Below are 18,942 nucleotides of genomic sequence, written 5' to 3'. Positions count from 1 at the left end.
AAGTGGACTTACTTCGATGTCTAGGCAGTCTGTATGTATCACGGACAGTGAGTCCAGGAATAGATCACATCCAAAAGTGAGTTTTTTAGGGGTGCCTAAATGCCATGTGGAAAATTGGAGAGATGCCTGTGTACCTCTCAGGCCCTCAGTTTATTTGAATTTTTTATTTTCTTAAGATATAAAAACCCGCTCTCATTAAAACAGGCTCTGAGGGCAATGGTCTAGATGAGTCAGCCGTGTCTGTTGTGGTGTTTTTTAAAGCTGAAACTCATCATCTGCCGCATAATGGAGTTAAGATACACCAAAACCTTACTTGAACAGTGATCTTTGTTGTTGTGCGTTAATTACATTAATCTCTGATCCATAGGAAATCTGACAAAACATATGAAGTCTAAAGCACACATGAAAAAATGCTTGGAGCTTGGAGTATCAATGACATCTGTAGATGATGCTGAAACTGAAGAAGCAGGTATGTCAAAATGATTTAATTCAGTCATAATGGCCTCATTCCAACTAAAGTATGGAAAGTATGGAGTCTGCAAATGACTCATTGCACTTTAGCACAGTGATGGGCATGGGAAAATATAGTAAGAGTATTTGGGGCATTTTTTAATTGGGAGTTAACTTTTTAATAAACAGGAACTAAAAAAAAAAAATCCTATCCAGTTGTCTGAGTAATATTTTTTTACATGAAGAGGAGCTAGAAATAAAAGTATGGCCTGTTGTCATCTGTCTCGTATGAGGTTCCCAATCTTTCCACTTAAGATGTGAGAGATGGCAACATTTAGTGAAGGTAGCATAGGATGAATTTGCTTTCCTACTTCCTTTCAAGTATAGAGTTTTAAAGAATTATTTTGAAAAAAATATTGTTTTATCAGTGAGGAATGGCTTTATGCAGCCATCCCGGATGAAGGGCGTCCAGTGACAGCAATGAGTGTGCTGGGTGGGGAATGGATGTGGCGTGAGAGGCGGGGTATGTGCTCACCATTTGGACTTGCTGTGGCTGTTGCAGAAAACATGGAGGACATGCAGCAGGAGGCAGAGAAGAGCAGCAACCTGGCAGGGCTGTCAGCAGAGCACCAGTTTTCTGATGCGGAGGAATCGGATGGCGAGGATGGCGATGACAATGATGATGATGATGAAGATGAGGATGATTTTGATGATACTCAGGGAGACTCGACACCAAAAACCAGATCAAGAAGCACCAGCCCGCAGCCCCCTCGATTCTCCTCCCTTTCAGTGAACTCGGCTTCGGCGTCACAGGGGGCTTCCCCCGAGGGCTCCCTTTCAGTGGGACACACTTCCCTCATCAGTTACTTGGTCACCTTACCTAGCATTCAGGTTACTCAGCTGGTAACACCAAGTGACTCCTGTGAAGACACACAAATGACAGAATACCAGAGGTTTTTCCAGAGTAAGAGTACAGATTCAGAGCCTGATAAAGACAGATTGGACATACCCAGCTGCATGGATGAGGATTGCACGCTTTCGTTAGATCCCAGTTCTTCTCCGAGGGACCTCTCACCTTCCAGTCGACAATCGTCACCTGGCTACGATTCTTCACCCTACAGAGATAACTCACCAAAGAGGTATTTAATGCCAAAAGGGGATTTGTCACCCAGAAGGCATCTGTCACCCCGCCGAGATATTTCACCCATGAGGCACCTTTCCCCACGGAAGGAGGCTGTGCTGAGGAGAGAGTTATCACCAAGACGGGACGTGTCACCAAGACGTCACCTATCGCCAAGGAGACCAATGTCACCAGGGAAAGATGTGTCTGTTCGAAGAGATTTGTCTCCCAGGCGAGAGAGGAGATACATGGCCTCCGTTAGAGCGGCATCTCCCCGGAGGGGCTTGTACCATAATCCAGCATTGTCCATGGGTCAATATTTACAGTCTGAATCTATTCCAGTGGGACACTCAGTAAGTATGAAAGAATATTTTCATTCCTTTTGTCAATACCAGTACTCTTATTAAATCTGTGCATTTCAAAAATCTTTGCAGCTTTGTGGAAGGCAGCATAAACTTTGAGCCTTAGAGGGAAGTCCTGGATCAAATGCAAGAAATTTGGAATAGACAGGGACCAAGTCAGGATGCTGATTCAGTTAGATGCACTAGAGTCAGCCTAAAGGGCAAATCTTCACTTGGTACAACCCTGAGTAGTCCCATTAATTTCAATGAAATTAGGCTGGTTTGCATTTTCTGCCTCCATATTCATTGCATTTATTTTATATGTATTATATATATATAATTTTTTAAATGGTTGAGGGAGCTTACATGGTATGTGAGGCTTGCTTCTGCAGTGTAAAAAATCTCCTAATTCCCAGACTGTCAAATGGGATCAAGCCAAGCTTAAGGCTTAAAGGCCTGTACCTGAGGTATGGTGCCCATCACTGAGTATTGTTTAATGGAATAAAAATGCTAAGATAATAGAACCTCTTGGAAAAGCAGAGTGCACATTGAAATCAGGATCTGTGGATGGAATTTAAAGGACATTATTGTGTGAGAGGAGCAGGCAGCTGTCTGCCCCGCAGAAAGTGCTGTTACAACTGGCTGTTCTGGCAGGGATGCAGCTGTCTGTGTGGAAATATGCAAAACTTGCACAGCTGCTGTCTGTGCTCTTCCCTTTTGGTAAATCAGCTCTCAGAAACTGCCAGATTGGCACTTTTGACCAGCCCTAGCATTCACAAAGCACTCCCTCCACAACTAGATTATGTCTTCAGAGGTAAGGAATGGCCTTGCCATGTGTGAATTCAGTTATTTATCTACAATGCTTCCCTTGCCATGTTGATGTTGTAGCTGCCCTCTCTCCCTGCCTGCCTGTGTGTGTGTTCAACCTGGGTGGCAGTCTCAGATTACCTCAGAGTTCCTTGCTCCCTGCTCTTCTCCTGGCTGGCCTCTTCTTTGTGGTGTTCCTCTGTGGAGGAGAAGAATTGAACCCTGAGCTCATACAGTCAGCATTTCTGAGCTCTGGTGTGATTTTCTCTGTAGAGTCAGGCTGATGTGTTATCTGCTCCCAGGAATGAAGTGAGGGATGCACCTGGGCAAAGATGGCTGGAGCAGGAGTGGACCAAAAAGAGCTGAGATGCTGCCATCCTGGCAGATCCAAAAGTGATTTCCCAGCATTTCAGGGGTATAAGGGAAAGCTGCAACGTGAGTGGCCATAATTATAGGAAAGGGCAGCACAGGTACTTCTCCCACGTCTCAGACATGGCCCCATGGCCTGGTAAGTTGTTGAGAAGAGCAGAAGAGAGGGGTGGCTGATTAGATGGTCCCTGAGAAAGGGCATGCTGAAACTCTGCTGCACTCTCACAGGAATGATCACTGCACAGCTGAGAGAGGATACAAATCCCACCAGCGGTTTTACTGACTAAGTGAGGAATCACAAGTGGGTGAAGAGTCACCAGTTTAACCAGTCATGATGTCTTAGTATCAAATGAATGGGATCATATGGGATTCTACAGCTGACATTGTGCAGGGTGCCCTGGTCCCTCGTGTCCCACGAGACACACTGGCATCCTGTAGTAAAGATTTTGGATATATAATGATGCTACCAAAAGCATATGTTAACAGTCATCCTTGGCCATCTGACAGTTCTTGCTGTAGTATTTTCCTTGTTTGTTACACAGACCTTCCAGTAAGGCATTTAGCACATTGTAAGGACTATCTTAGCACTGCTAGCTCCTTCTTTTGAAAAGTCCACCACGCCAGATGGAGTTCTAAAGCTTACCTTATTTCTGAGGTAGAGTCAGGCATGTGGCAGTGAAAAACACAATGTAAAATATCAGTTGTCTTACAGAAAGCATCAGTAACTTGGTGGCATGCTGAGTGTTTTGAGAGAGAAGGCCAGACCTCAGTAGACTCACTACAACCTGAGTACAGGAGGCATCACTGGAAGCAGAGCCCAGGCAAACTTAAATGAAAAAATGACAAGTGAGGATGATTGCCCATCACAACAAGTGACTGCTAGGAAGGAAAGATGGATTCTTCCTCTCTTGATACCTTTCTGGAAGATGTACTTTAGCCAAACAGTAGAGGAGTTTAAGTGAAACACAAGTTATTATACTCAGCGGATGGGAAGACAAATAACACCTGAGCTTGCTATAAATTAAAGCTGTCAGAGGAGAAAAAGAAATAAAGGTTGTTTTTCACTTTTAGACTAGTGAAATCCAGCAAACCAGAACATCATTAGCAGCTGCATTGGTGATGCCCATGTCAGCTTACAATCCTTAAAATACTTTAACAGCTGCATTGGCTTCCCAGTCCTCGCAGGAATAAGGGCAGTTTTGTGCTTCTAGTGCCTGCAGTTCGCAGAAGAGGCCAGTTGTCTTTCTTCTTAACTGAAATTGATGTATTTGCTCTAGTTTCTTTGGCCAGTGCTGGTCTACTTGCCCTTCATTGTTGCTTCCTGTTGAATGTCCATGCACTTTGGTCGTCTTGTGCAAAGGGCCTGTAAAGTGCTCTGGCATTGAAAGCACCATATAGAAAGCAATTGAAATTATTTCTTTAGGAAGTGGAAAAGAGCATGGTGAAAGTAACTATTTTTTTAGATTGTATAAAAATACAGAAAAATACACACTTTTTTTTCCTTTGGCTGTTAACAACAGGATACACTCTTGCAACAGAATACACTCTCCAAAGTAGCCTAAGTCTCTAGTGTGTGCTGGGTCCCCCTTGGCTTTGACAAGTTAAATTGGTGTCTTTAAAATTAAAGCCAGATACCTTCTGCTCTCTAAATTCATTTGGCATCTTCTCTTCTGTCAATGCCAGAGGTTTCTTTCCTTTCTGAGGAGGCTGATGCCATTATCAAAGGGCTCAGATTCTTCTTCCCAGTCACCTTCTGCCAGTCCTGAGAGGAAGAGAAGGAATAGGAAGGCTTCATTTGTTCACCCTGAGTGAATCTCTCTTAGCATTTTAGTTTGGATCAGGCATATGTCTCTGTTGTCACATTTTTTGTGCTTTGACTCACATTTTCAGATCAGTCTTGGAGTAAGTGACCTAGATTGTTGTTAGATGGAATTAAACTGAAAAAATGTGCACCGGGAGGGCACCGGATACACTTGAACTGTGAGTGGCCATTCAAGTGACTCCAGAGAGACAACATAGGGCTAATCTGAAGCAACCTTCCCTGCCAATCCCACAACACTTGCATTGTGAATATGGGATCCAGCACAAACAGTTTCACTCCGTTCCTGTTTGTCCCAACCCTTAGTACACCCTGCTGCTTCCTAGTGCAGACCAGAACCTTTGTCTCTTCTTCCAGTCCCAGGATAGACACAATGAAATTGAGAAGGTATCTTGCTGTGAGTGGTACAGACTCGTCTCTCACTACTATTTTAGCTTCTAGGCAGTAGTGGATTTTGCTTGTGTTGCCATTTTGTTTCTCATCTCATTCATTTTGAAGTCTGAAGCCTGTCTTGATACATTCAGAAGGGCTGAAGGGAATTAGGCACTTCTGCGACTGCTTGAAAGTTGATAGGACTTAAGGTCCTTTGATCATCCCAGACACAGATATTAAATCCCTTCCCAAACACTCACAACTTTATCATCTTGAGTGAAATGCTTTCTTGTACAGAGAGCCAGAAACTTCTGAACTCCAGGTAAACTGTAAATAGGTTCACTGGTGTATGTGGGCTGCTGTGGTGCATTCTCTGTAGGGCTGCAAATTGAGTTGATCCTGAAACCTAAGGCCACATGGAGTTATAGTCACTTTTCTACACATCATGCCTTTCAGAAAGCACATTGGTAATATGCTCTGTTACCGAATTTCACTATAGAGTTCAGTGTTGTCTGGTTTTTAACTTTAAAAAACCTGAAGTACGTTGTGACATGGTAATCAAAGAGACTGTTTTCCACCCAACATCTTTTTGCAAGCTGTGGTCTGAGGCTGCCCAGAGGATGTCTGTGAAGGGTGCTTGGCTTTGAAATGTGATCTTCCTCTTAATCTCCCACAGCCTGATTTGGGTGATGTACCAGATACAGGGTAAACCCTATCTCATCCCTGAGGCATTCTGGGGGACTTGTGAAGCTGGATATAGCTTTGCTCAGGGGTGTGATGTGGCAGTCTAGCTTTGTGACCTGGTCAAAGCATTTAGTGAAAAGCTGCTACAGAATAGTGTTGCTCGGGAAATTATATGTCACCTGGAGTTGAAGGGAAATATGCTAAACTGTAACAAATGAGAATTAATGGGAAACAAACTGGATTCCCATCACCTGACAAAGAGAGGAGCTCATCTCGCGGCACTGGCAGCAACACATTCTGACTGCACTGCAAAAAGATACCGTAACTTCCTGCACTGTGCTCTGTGATCTAATACTTGCCCTGTCAACTGAATAAAGTCTTTGGATTTTCAGGATGCTTGTTGAAAAAAGTCTTTTGCCATGAATATGTATATGTGTGTGTGCTCGTAGGTATGAAAATGCTAGATATTGGTAAAGGAAATAAAAGCAGGGTAAGAGGAAGAAACAGTTACTAGTGACTGTAACCATTTATATTATCTGTTTCTAAACTTACCTACCAGAGCTAGAGAAAAATAATCCAGTATGTGCCCAGCCAGGCTTGAAAGGTATCCAGTGACATGCACACACTGTCACTGTCTATGTTAAAATTGGGACTACGAGACATATATTGGATGATGCTGCTAATCTTAAAGCACATGGCAGTTTCTGTCATGTTAGACACCTCTATCCGACAAGGACAGACTCTTGCTCTATTCCCTTATGAAACTCTGGCAGGGTAAAACATGAAGCCAGTGTCTTTCTCAGTTAGAGATATGTGTGTGACTAGGTTTGTTCTTTGATGAGTTCTACTCTTTTTTTGCTCCATTTCCCTTAGCCCAAGTTCACATCAGATGTAATAGTGATAAATGTCATGGTGTAGGAAACATTCAAAAGCACAATATGACTGAGAAACTGGTTGACAGACCAAAGATGGAAAAAAAAATAGGGGGCAAGCAGCTGTGCAGAGGTGAGGTTAGCAATAGGGAGGACTGACAGGGTAGGTGAACTGTCCTGTGGCTTGTCAATTGCAGTTTATTTTGTAAAGTTTTCCCTATTCAGCAATATAATGTGCTGTCACTGTGCTTTCTTATGACAGTTTCTCTTTTATGAGACTCAAGCGTCTCACTTTCTGAATAGGAAAATTCCCAACATAGATTAGTCTCTGAATAATATCTCTGAAGTTCGAGTCTGATGATTATGGGTCACCCTTTCGTGTCTCGACATTGATTTATATTAAACAGGACAAAACATCTGAGCACAGTGAGATTGAGCCCTTGGGTAGCACAGAAACTGAATCTTTAATTGCCCCCTAAACCAGCTCCCTGGGATGGGATCAAGAGGTTGCTTAATGCCTTGAGAGCTAGGATTTCCCAGCAGTGAAGTGCTGCCACTTCAATGCATTGGCATTTAGCAGCACAGTCCTCGGGCTGCCACGCCAAGGCTGCGGTAGCACCACAGCTCTGGGGCAATTGATCTGTGTTTGGTCAATTTACAGAGCAGACATGAGCATTTTCATTCATTTAATTTCATATGAGAGTCCCTGAGAGTTGTGTGGCCAAATCCCACACATAATTATAAAAATGTCATCCTGTACTTGTGTCATCACTACTCCTCTGGCCAGCAGTAAATGATACTTAATCATCAGATAGCAAACAAATTTTAAAACTTAAGAATGAAAGAAAAAGGAACCCAAAAGCCCAGGGCATATTTAATACTGAGTGGAGATGGAGCTATTCATTCTTCCAAGGCGAGAACTAATGGGAAGGCAATGAAAATGTCAATATTGCGAGATTGGCTTTTATTAGCCGTCACAAAATCCCCCATTCTTCTCCATCCCGTTATGAGTGGGTGAGTCTCCCTGGGACAGAATCATCACTTTTGCTCACAGCTGATGCCTGTGCTTTTGTTATTATTTATTGTTTACACTGCAGATAAGCCAGAGGGGTGCTCCATTGTCTCAATGACTAGAAAAATTTGTGTCTTTATTGCAGAGAGACACTTAAACTTGCATGGAAATACCCATCTGCTTTCACCAAGGATTGGGTAAAGCTCCCAGGGAGCAAGTGTCTTCTCTGGGGCTCAAGAGCAGATTTTTCAGAAGGCAGAAAATACATACATGCTGTCAGATATTCCCTGTTATGCCAAGCAGTGGTGGTGAGCAGGGGATGTTCAGATGTGTATTTCTCTGCAACAAAGTCCAAATACCAGCATAGTTTTCCAAAAGAGAGGGTAAATTTCTCCTGAGGAATGAAAATCTATCTACCCCAAATTCTGTTCAAAGTTTCAGTTGAATATAATATCATCCACTTCCTGACCTAAATTGCTGCGTTGTGTTGCTGAACTCTCTTAACTAGCCACTGCCTTTCCCCTCAGAGGCATGAGCCCTCTAGGGCTGAGCTAAGCAGAACCTCCTCGGTTGTTTGGATATGCAATTAGTGGAGTTTTCCAAATGCTTTGGGATCCATCTGGATGAAAGGTGCTTCGTGAATGGGAGGTTGAGTTAGACAGGAAAGCAGATAGGTGGTTTGGCAGCCAGACAAGAATTCTGCTAGTAGCAGCACTGATGTCTCTTTTTTGCTTTTGCTTACAGAGAAGGGGGTTGTCTCAGGCACCTTACTTCAACATATATGGAGAAAAAGGAGGCATGGAGCACCGCAGGTCTAGTCTGTTCCCCGAAGGTCCGAGCGACTACGTCTTCAGTCATCTTCCACTACACTCCCAGCAACAGATCCGAGCACCTATCCCCATGATGCCTATTGGGGGTATCCAGATGGTCCATTCAGTCCCCGTGGCCCTTTCAGGTTTACATTCTCCGTCCACTCTGGCCCTACAGAGGGAGCTCTCTGAGGAGAAGCAAAGAGGAACTGCGGAAACCCTTACAAAAGAATCGTATAGTATTTCTAAGCACCATGAGAAACGTACCTCTCCGCACAGCTTGCACCCCGCTGCTCCCCCCAGCGCCCCCTCCTCGCCGCTGCTGTTGCTGGCGCAGAGCACATCCGAGGACAGTGTCGTGGCTACTGAGAGGGAGCAGGAGGAGAACATACAGACTTGTACAAAAGCCATAGCCTCTCTGCGAATCGCCACAGAAGAAGCCGTTCTGCACGGGGCGGAGCAGCTGCAGAGGCCTTCTGAGCCTCACCAGAAACCCTTAGAAAGTGCACATTTTAGCATTAAACACTTTAGTGGATCTGAGCCGGGCCAGCCCTGTGCCTCAGCCACCCATCCGGACTTGCACGGTGGTGAACAGGACAGTTTTGGTACATCACAGACTGCGCTAGCCCATCCCACCTTTTACAGCAAGAGCTTTGTGGGTGTCCAGCAGCTGGGCTTTCACAGCAGGAGCGACCCCCCATCAAGCACACAGGAAAGGAAAGATCCGTCATCTGAGAAGAGCAAGCCACATTGATCTGAGATGCATGGAGACTTTAACCCATACATTTACCCCACTTTTTTTTTTTTTCTAGAGATAGAAAAAGTATTCAACTTTACAGCATGCCTGTTCTAAGTTACAGTAGTTTGCTATTATATATACTTTTGTTATATCAAAAGAATTAGATAAAGTAACAAGTCATCATGAGCCTGACCAAAACTAAATTTGAAATTCTTATTGGGTCTGGTACTTTTAAATTGTACAGATGTTTGTGCCTTTTCTTTACTTTGCTTATATTCTTATAAGCATTTTTTTAGCAGTAATTTGTACATATTTTAGAATTTGTGTATCTGCTTTGTAATAAATGTAATTTCTTTCCTTTTTTGGACACTTGGATCTAAATGATGTAAAACAGAACAGCATCAATATATGTGAGGTTGCACTAAAACATATTTTTATATGATTAAAACTGAACAGCTTTTATGTACAGCTCTGATTCTGTAATACTAATATTTATTTACTTTGTTTCATAAATTGTAAATTTTTTTCTTAATGTTGTGGATTGCTTTTCTATGTGAAGCATGGGATTTACTGTTGCGTAATTAGAACAAAATGTATATTGTAAAACAAGATATTTAAACTAGAGTATCTTATCTTATTCTGCACTTATGCATTAGTTAAAAAAAAAGATAAAAGATGTATCAGTCAGTTCTTAACTCTTGTAATTTTTTTTTGTCTCTTGTTTGCCGGATTGACTATAACTTAAGTGCTGATTGTGATTTTAAACTGATAGTACCGTAAAGCATTAAAGTAAAACAATGTGCTATTGTGAGTTTTTTCAAAGCTTTATAAAACAGTTATAAATATATTAAAAGTATTTGGTCTTATGTGAACATGTTGATCTATACACTCCTTAAAAAGCTATGGGAAAACATTCCACCCCATGTAAATACGTGCATCCCTGGTGCCATCTGTGTAGCTCACCGGGACCGGCAAGATTTGCTATGCTGGTGCTTCCCGGAGCGGGACTGGGGCACTGCTGACTGCCGGGAGGCAGAGCCGAGCAGCGTCCTGACCCGCTCCCTGGCCTCCAGCAGCAGGGTGGCAAGGCCCCTATGGCCGCATGGGGCTGGGCGAGGAGCTGGCCTGCTGGCTGCACACACGGCGCCCTGCCGAGCCTGGCAGTCCCCTGCTCCTGAGGGCAGAGCAAGAGGCATGAAGAAGTGCTCTGAAGTGTCAGAGAGGGGTTTGAAGAGGAGAAAAAGGTGTTTCCTTGCACTTGAACTCCACAGCTGGCCACTCCCTACTGCAATACCTGTGTCGGCTTCGGGGGAGGCTCCCGTTCTGTCCTGTTCTGTCCTGTCCTGTGGACAGAGGTGTGTGGCCCTGCCGGTGAGGCAGAGAGCACCACCACCCCAGCCTCTTCTGAAATGGGTTTCACGGGCAAGAAAGTCACAGTCTTCCAGTGTAGGGTCTCCATCTGGGCAAGGTTTGCTCCAGAGGGAAGGGAGGAGGAGCCCGGGCTTGTGTTTGAACACGTGTGGTGGGTTACCACTACCACCAGCAGCATGCGTGCATGCACGCACGCACACACACACACACTCAAACACACGCATGCATACGCACAGATGAAAGAAACCAACGACCTGGATTATATTTTGTGCTATTTAGTGGATTATAAATCTGTGAAAACAAGTTTGTATATTGAAAATACATCTAAGGAGTGTTCTTTAAAAAGAAATAAATATACAGTTACATGCATGAGGTGTCTAGTTTTCATATGTTCTTCGAGTTTTCCAAGTTTATTGGTGTTCAGCATCCTGCACAAGAAGCACCCTTAAAAATGTGAGTGGTAGTGAAAAATGTGGACCATATTTTGGCTTTCTCACATATTATCAAACTAAACCAGTTTATTTCTCCAGTAATACTGTGTGGGGAGAGAGCCACAGGTGGCATATTGTCGTACTTCTAGCATGATGGCATATAACTAGTGTAATGCCATAATGAACCATGACCACTTCTAAACATTAAAGGTTAGCTTCTCATACCCATTGCAATGTTCTGACTTTATTCCAGATCATTGTGATAACCTTGCCAAGATAAGCATGTGCCAGAAAACTGGCTCATCTCAGACTGGAGAGAGGAGAAGCAGTATATGTAGTAGGAGATGAGCAGCCTGTTGGATCATGCTTCCATAAAAAAAAGGAGGACTCAATTATACATTTTAAATAAACAAGCTCCATCTGATAAAAGCCTCTCTCCTCCTGGGCTTCATGGCTGTATTGAGAACAAAATGCTGTGCACAATGATCAGCTAATCAGGTAATCATAGATATTTCATTAAAAGGGAACCAGGCAACCCCTGATGGTAAATGCTCTATTAACATTGCCTTTGTAAGCAACCTCTTACTGTGGGAGTTACCTCTGGCTTGTTTGATTATTTTAATTAATTTGCAGCTGCAATTTGCCATCCACCTTCTCAGCCTTGGGGCATGTTTTTTTTATAATCGGTGAGCAAGTATCACTGAAATTGCATGTGATATTTTTGGGTTACAATGGAGCAATGCTGAAGAGGTTTCAGGTGCTTACAGTCTTAATTGTGTTTTCTTAATGAGCTAATGTGTATACAGTGCTTTGAAAAAGACCATATCCTTATACAAAGCCTAGGCATCAATGGTGACTTTTCATGCTTTGGAAAGGGTGTGGGGGAGGAATGGCAAACGTGTCTGACAAAATTTTCCCAGGCATGAGCAATTTTCAGAATCAACATAGCAAGCACAGCAACTGGGACTGGGGGGCAAATAATTCCATGAGTGTTCTGCCTACTCTTCCCAGTGCAGCGCCCTCCAAGCTGCCTGCGGAGATGACTGTGTGGGGCTGTTTGTGCCCCGCTGTGATGAGCCCACGGGCTCAGCCTCCGTGCTGCGGGAATGCAGCTGCATGGCTCCCTGCCGGGAATGTTGGTCTCCGGGCAAGACCGGAGTTGCCTGTGTGAGACAGCCCCTCTGAGGGTGACGGGAGGGGGCTCCTCCACAATACTCAGGGCAATGGATGCACGGAGGTCTGTTAGGACCAAAAAGTGTAACCCTGAGCTCCCTGATGTAAACGTTCTGTGTTTTTAAAAGGGATGAAAAGAAGAGATTTAACAGGGTGATCCAGAAAACTGCAGAACCGAACAAGGATCCTTATATGCAATGTGCTAAAAAAATTCTATGTCAGGAATATAATTGCCTATTATATTGTTCAAGGAGGTTATAATTTTCTATGAAGATCCATATGTCTTTTCTGTAAAGTACAAGGGAAATACAGATGCTCTGGCAAGCTCTCTTTATTTCCTTCTCTCAGAATACTGTCACCAGAGTCACTTCAGGACTTACTCGCGTCAGCAAGACAGAGGGTGTATCAGTCTCATGTAACTGCCTGCACAATCCTCTCACGAAGCTTTAGATTCTGATTCAGGGTAGTAACTCCACTGCAGGTTAGATACTTCTATGTGGACTTCCCCACTACAGGACACACTGCCAGCAGCAGATAATAATTAGCACCAATAAAGGGCATCATTAGTTATAACAGACCCAAACGGAGTCAAGGGACTTAAGTACAAAAATTTCAATTCAGGAATGCTGCAGTCAACTCCCATTTAACCCTAGTGGCACCTCAGTTTACAAGGTGCCCCGCCTTGTTTGAAGCTGTTTCCTGCTTTTGGGCATGAGTTGAACTTCTCTTCTTGGAACTGCTTCATGCCTCGTCCACTCCCACACTGACCTGGAGACCAGAAAGTATGTATTTCTTGCCCTAGATCCTCCAAGGGACCTGCCCTACTGAGTGGGTCTTTGAAAATACCCGACATATGATGAAATATGCTTCCCTCTTGAATTATACTTTTGGCGAGTGCTGTCACCTCTTACAGATTAGTTTAATGATTTTGTCCCCATTTCTGGGTATCTAAAAAAACCCCCAAAACCAAATCTATGTTTAAACTGGCTAGATCAACATCTCCAGTCTCCTAGGAGAGTGCCCTAAAGTGCCCCATGAGAAGTAGAAGTTTCTTCTTTCCCGCTGAAGTTCTGTCACTGTGAAACAAAATATTCAAGATACATTGGGTCATCAATACAGTAGCCTGTTGTCCCCAAGAGGAAGAGCTGTTTGGATGTGTCCTGCTCAGCAGGAACAGAGCTGCCTGGGAGGCTGGTGAGTAGAGTGGTGTGACAGACACTTAGAAGGACAAGGACTGAGTTCAAGCAGCTCCTTGCCTGAAGTCTTCTAGACAGCTTGGACAGCACAGTTTCCAAACATGCTTCTTACTTAGCATCCAGCTGCTTTCTGAGGTGGCTGACTCTCCTATGTCCAATGGAGGCAGGCCAAGACTTAAAATTCTGGGCTTCAGAGTGAGGAACAAATACCAAAAGTTAGGTGTTACATTGCATGAATCCTTTATTGGGTTTTGCCCTAAATAGCTTAGGGAGAACAAGCCTTATTGATTTATTTCATTGTCCAGTGGAACAAGTCAATGGGAGTTATCCTTTTAAGCAATTTAGCCACCCCTGAAAATCTCAATCAATATTCTCTAAAAAATGTCCTTAAAGTAAATCCAGGATATTCAATGCAAAACCTGCACAGCACATCATATATTTTAGTCTAGTGACTATTTTGGTGGGTTTTTTTTTTTTTTTCAGTTAAAAAGCCTACATGAAAAAATCAGCAGTCTGTGTACTAACTGAGTTTATTACAGTGACAATGTTACTGTGCCCTTTTCTCAAATGCAGATTACGCACACTAAACACAGACCCAGAACATATGCTTACTGTAAGGTCAATTAAAGAGGAAAATGCTGGATGGTTTGACTTGTTCTGCAATTATTCTTGGGGTCTTTACATATGCTACATCTGTCACGTGTGTTTGCAACTATCTTTAATATGCCCGCTTTTAACTGGCTTCGGAACCACTGATAGCACCAGGAATGTGGGAGACAGTTTTCATTGCAAAATGTTTGGCTTTTGCCCCTGTGATGATGCCTACATGAGATATAATAAGCTGATTTGTTGTGTGTACATAAGTCTTTTCCAAATGATTGTGCTTGGTGACAAAAACTCTTTCTAAGAGTTTCTTTAATTTGTGAGTGTAGAGGTGGCCTGTACATATGTGAAGGGCTTTAGTAGGCATATGATAGAAATTAAGGAAATGTCTCTAACTTTTCATACAAGATGATCATAAGTGGAGGCAGAACTGAATGAAACTCACCTTTGGGAGCAAAGACCATGAACCACAAGAATCCCTCTAAAGGATGAACTGGCATTCAGGACTGCTGTCTCTCCATGCTGGCAAGTGTCTGCACAAGGTGTCTTGGTGTCATTTTCCCTGCGCTTTAAGAAATATGGATGGTCTTCTATTGCACTGTGCATTGCTGTATATGTTGCAAAATCACGTCCTACAGGCAAGCTTCTCACCCATGGCACATCAGGCACCGGTGCACCTCTGCTGTAGGGCAGCCAAGGGACTCTGGGAGCCTAACACCTCCAAGGTCTGTTGAAGCATACAAACAGCCTACGAGACCATGGATGCTTGCAGGCTGGACTGCAGGCTGGTGGGAGCAGTGGTAGAAGAAAACAACAGCTTTCTGAAAACCAGAAAAATGTTCTGCTCTAGTGAGTTTCCTTGCTTTTCTGCATTGTATGAATATTCATTTTGAAGCTGACATGTCGAGGGGAGCTTGGTCAGCAGGAGGCTTAATAAAAAAAAAGCCAAACAATATTACTATATAAACTGCCTTTTCGCATACCTTCCTGATGAGTGACATCTCTGAACTGACAGGAGCGCTGCAAAGCAAAACAGCCGGGATGAATATGCATGGCAGCACACAGCCCCACGAGCACCCAGTGAGCTGGAGAAAGCCACTGGAGGCAGATCCAGCTCTGTACTGAAGAACAGCATTTCTTTTCCCCCTCTCCTGCCAGAATATAAGGAGAGGCTGACACTCTGCCATAGAAATTAATGGAGTTTCCACATTCATTTTAACAGCAGGAGGTGTAGTCTCTGAAGGCTTGTTTCCATGAGGTGATGAGAAATCTTGCTGCTAAAGTTGCAGAGGAATGTCAGAGTACTTGGCATTTTGCCGTTTCAGCCTCTTTCGTTCCCATCTGTTCCTAGAGAATCAAAGGTCTTTGCCGAGTTCAGCTGTGCTCTGCCAGGGCCTTGGGGGGCAGCTGTGGGCCATGGGAGGAGGTGGTCCCTGAATGTCCTTGTTTGTGGTATAAATGCCCTGAATCCTCTGAGCACATTAGCCCATTAGCAGTAGTCTGCAAGGCAAAGGAAGGCTTGGGAAGAACCCGTGTGCTTATTCTTCCTAAACAGGTATACATTTAAAACCTCTAAATGGTTACTTTGAAAGAATGACTCTTAGAAAAGCCAGGTTTTCTGAAGAGCTGGACTTTGGCTGAGGCACTTAGATGAAGTGGTCAGAGTTTTCAGAAGTGCTGAGCATTTGTTATCAGCAGAAACTGCTGGATTCTGGGCACATGTGAATTCTGGGCCCTTAAAAACTTAATGACTAACTTAACGATGTCTGGCACTTCACCTCCATTTGTTATTTTCCACAACCTTTCTTTCTTCCACAACATCTTTATTTAGCCAAAAGAAAAGGAGGAAAAAACAAAATGAATTAAACAATGAGCCAATATTCATGGCTGAAATACCCTGTTCTTTTTTACTGCCAGGAAAAATGTAAATGATAAAGCAGAGGCTTTGACCAGTTTTGTGACAAAATTTTTCCTCTCCATTTCGTATTTCTTGATGACATTTTAACACATGGGGCTGGCATAAAGAGACATCTTGGACTAATTTTTAATCTTTCAGAAATTTTCCTTGGACAGACAGAAGAGAGGGGGTCTTTTAACTTTGGAGAAAAAAAAAAGAAAAATCAGAAAGGCAAAGAGATGGAGTTCTGCAGGGAGCAGACCTTCTCTGGCAGAAGATGAGCTAAATAGTCTAATAGTTTTTTCCATCTGCATTTCCTCTGGCCTTACTATGAGCAAAAGGGATTTAGATCCAGCTGATCTGTGAGGGTGGGGGGTGAAGGGAACTGGCTGATATTCTAAGCTGAGTCCTGCTGCCTGGTCCATCAATTAACACAGGCAGTGGGAAGAAGCTGAGGGGGATAATGCCCCTGTGGTGTTGCCTCTGTTCTGGAGGATCCTGTGAAACGTTTTTGCTGGCTCTCTGCAGAACTGGATTCCTGCCAGACTGCGGGAGCAAAGGATCAGCCACTGTCTAGAGCTTTGCCTTGCACTAACCTGCTGGATTTTTGAGCGTGCAGAAATCCAAGTGAGAGTTAATGCTGTGTTATGCAGGCTAAACTTTGGCTTGGTTTGCTCTCTAGCTGCTACTGCACAGCCGTGGGCTGCCTTGGCCACTGCTATGAAAGCCACTGGTGGCGCAGGGCTGCCTGGGGGCCTCAATTGAGTGGGGCAGGCCAGGGAGCTGGTGGAGGCTCCAGAGCTGCTGGCCTTGGAGTATGCTCTGCTTGAGGCTGCTCTGGCTGGTCAGTGTCCCAGGAGCTCCCAAAAAGCACTTGGAAATTCTGTATACTAGAGCTTACAAAGTTTCCTGGCTCCTGCAGTCTTGATTTTCCAGGAAAGGGGAGAAGCTAAACCCTCCAATGGTTTGGTTTCTGTTTTTATTAAAATTAAGGTATTCAAAATAATGCTGATGGTGTCAAACATTGCTCCTCCCTGAGGGAATATGAGACAGGAACCAAAAATATGTTGTCACAATGCACACTACCTAAGAATTTCATCAAATTAAAAAGAGCAGTGAATAAGAAATGTCCTGACTGTTTTAAATAGATAGGATAGAGTTTCTTTCCTTCTCTAACTTTAGTCAGTTAGCTCCAGAAACATCAGCAGTGATGCTGATTCAGTCATCTGTATTCTGCATGTTTTAATGGGATTCCAGCTCCTGATTTTATGCACAAGTTTTATGATCAACTGCCTATTTCAGCAGAAATTACTGTTTTCTTTTTGGTGCTTGGGGTCTTAAAATTATCAGTGTCATGAGGTGGGTTGACCCTGGCTGGACACCAGGTGCCCACCAAAGCCACTCTGTCACCCCCCTCCTTAGCCAGGCAGGGGAGAAAAACTATGATGGAAGGCTCATGTGTTGAGATAAGGACAGGGAGAGATCACTCACCAGCTATGGGCAAAACAGACTTGACTTGGGGAAATTGTTTTTATTACCAATCAAATCAGAGTAAGATACTGAAAAATAAAATCAGATCTTAAAAACACCTCTCCCTACCTCTCCCTTCTCCCTAAGCTTAATTTTACTCCCTATTTTCCCTCCTCTCCCCCTGTGGTGCAGAGGGAGGGGAAATGGGGGCTGTGATCAGTTCATCACACACTGTCTGTGCTGCTCCTTCCTCCTCATGGGGAGGACTCCTCACACTCTTCCCCTGCTCCAATGTGGGTCCCTTCCACAGGGTGCAGTCCCTCAGGAATAGGCTGCTCCAGTGCTCGTGCCCTGTGGGATCACAGGTCCTGCCAGCAAACCTGCTCCAGTGTGAGCTCCTCTGTCCTTGGGGCCACAGGTCCTGCCAGGAGCCTGCTCCAGTGCTGGCTTCCCAGAGAGTCACAGCCACCTTCAGGCATCCACCTGCTCCAGTGTGGGGTCCTCCACAGGCTGCAGGTGGATCTCTGCTCCACCCTGGACCTCCATGGGCTGCAGGGGCACAGCTGCTTCACCATGGTCTGCACTGCGGGCTGCAGATGAATCCCAGCTCAGGCACCTGGAGCACATCCTGCCCCTCCTTCTCCACTGACCTTGGTGTCTGCAGAGATGTTTCTCTCACATATTCTATTGCTCTTCTCCAGCTTTAGTTGCACATGTTTTTTCTCCTCCTTCTTAAATCTGTTATCCCAGAGACTTTTCCCCCCCACTTCTTAAATCTGGTATTCCAGAGGCACTACCACTGCTGCTGATGGGTTCAGTCATGACCAGCAGCATGTCCATCTTCTAGCCAGATGGCATTGGCTCCATTGGGCATAGGGGAAGCTTCTGTCAGCTTCTCACAGAAGACAGCCTTGTAGCCCCTCCTGCTACCAAAAACTTGCCTTGTAGATCCAACACATGCCCCAGTGTTCTAAACAGATGATGCACAATGTGACATCTGAAGAGAAGAGCTCAGAGGGTGCAACATTTTTCAAAAAATTGCCATCATTCAAATCTTATAGTTCCTCCAGTTGGAATGAAGGCTGAGGCAGGGGAAGAGGAAACCTTTTTGTATTATAACAAATAAAATGCTACAATGGGGTTTGAAGGTGCAAATCAGGCTATAACAAAACATGAGTGTGCATGCTTTCAACACCAAAATGACTTACTGGCTGCTAATTAAATCTCACTGCAAATGGGATTTCATTTTTATTTTTTGATGGAAAAAGTGGTTTTATTACATTCACTTGGCTGACAGCCAGGAATACAGCTCAATACAAATCAAGCAAAGTTAAAGGCCTTCTGCAGCAACATATGGCTTGTTTGGGAAGTATGAGTCATAAATGGAACCAGATGCAAAAAAAAAAA

The 18,942-nt window shown here is 44.0% G+C and overlaps 1 protein-coding gene across 6 annotated transcripts in view; it reads left to right on the top strand.

Moving 5' to 3' along the window:
* HIVEP2 (human immunodeficiency virus type I enhancer binding protein 2) overlaps positions 1–11,134 on the top strand; it is a 106,390-nt gene extending 95,256 nt beyond the window's left edge. For 5 of the 6 annotated variants that reach the window (XM_017737236.1, XM_017737232.1, XM_017737233.1 and 2 more), the window contains 3 exons: positions 368–469; positions 1,013–1,923; positions 8,591–9,409. In XM_017737236.1, coding sequence (XP_017592725.1) covers positions 368–469; positions 1,013–1,923; positions 8,591–9,409 — 1,832 coding nt within the window. Of the gene's footprint in view, positions 1–367; positions 470–1,012; positions 1,924–8,590 lie in introns of all 6 variants that reach the window. The other variant, XM_017737237.1, reaches the window with a different exon arrangement.
* The last annotated feature ends 7,808 nt before the right edge of the window (positions 11,135–18,942 follow it).

The sequence above is a fragment of the Corvus brachyrhynchos genome, unplaced genomic scaffold (genome assembly GCF_000691975.1).
Source record: "Corvus brachyrhynchos isolate BGI_N302 unplaced genomic scaffold, ASM69197v1 scaffold6, whole genome shotgun sequence".
NCBI classification, from domain to species: Eukaryota; Metazoa; Chordata; class Aves; order Passeriformes; family Corvidae; genus Corvus; species Corvus brachyrhynchos.
Note: the sequence above shows the minus strand (reverse complement) of the source record. Positions and strands in the feature narration are given on the sequence as shown.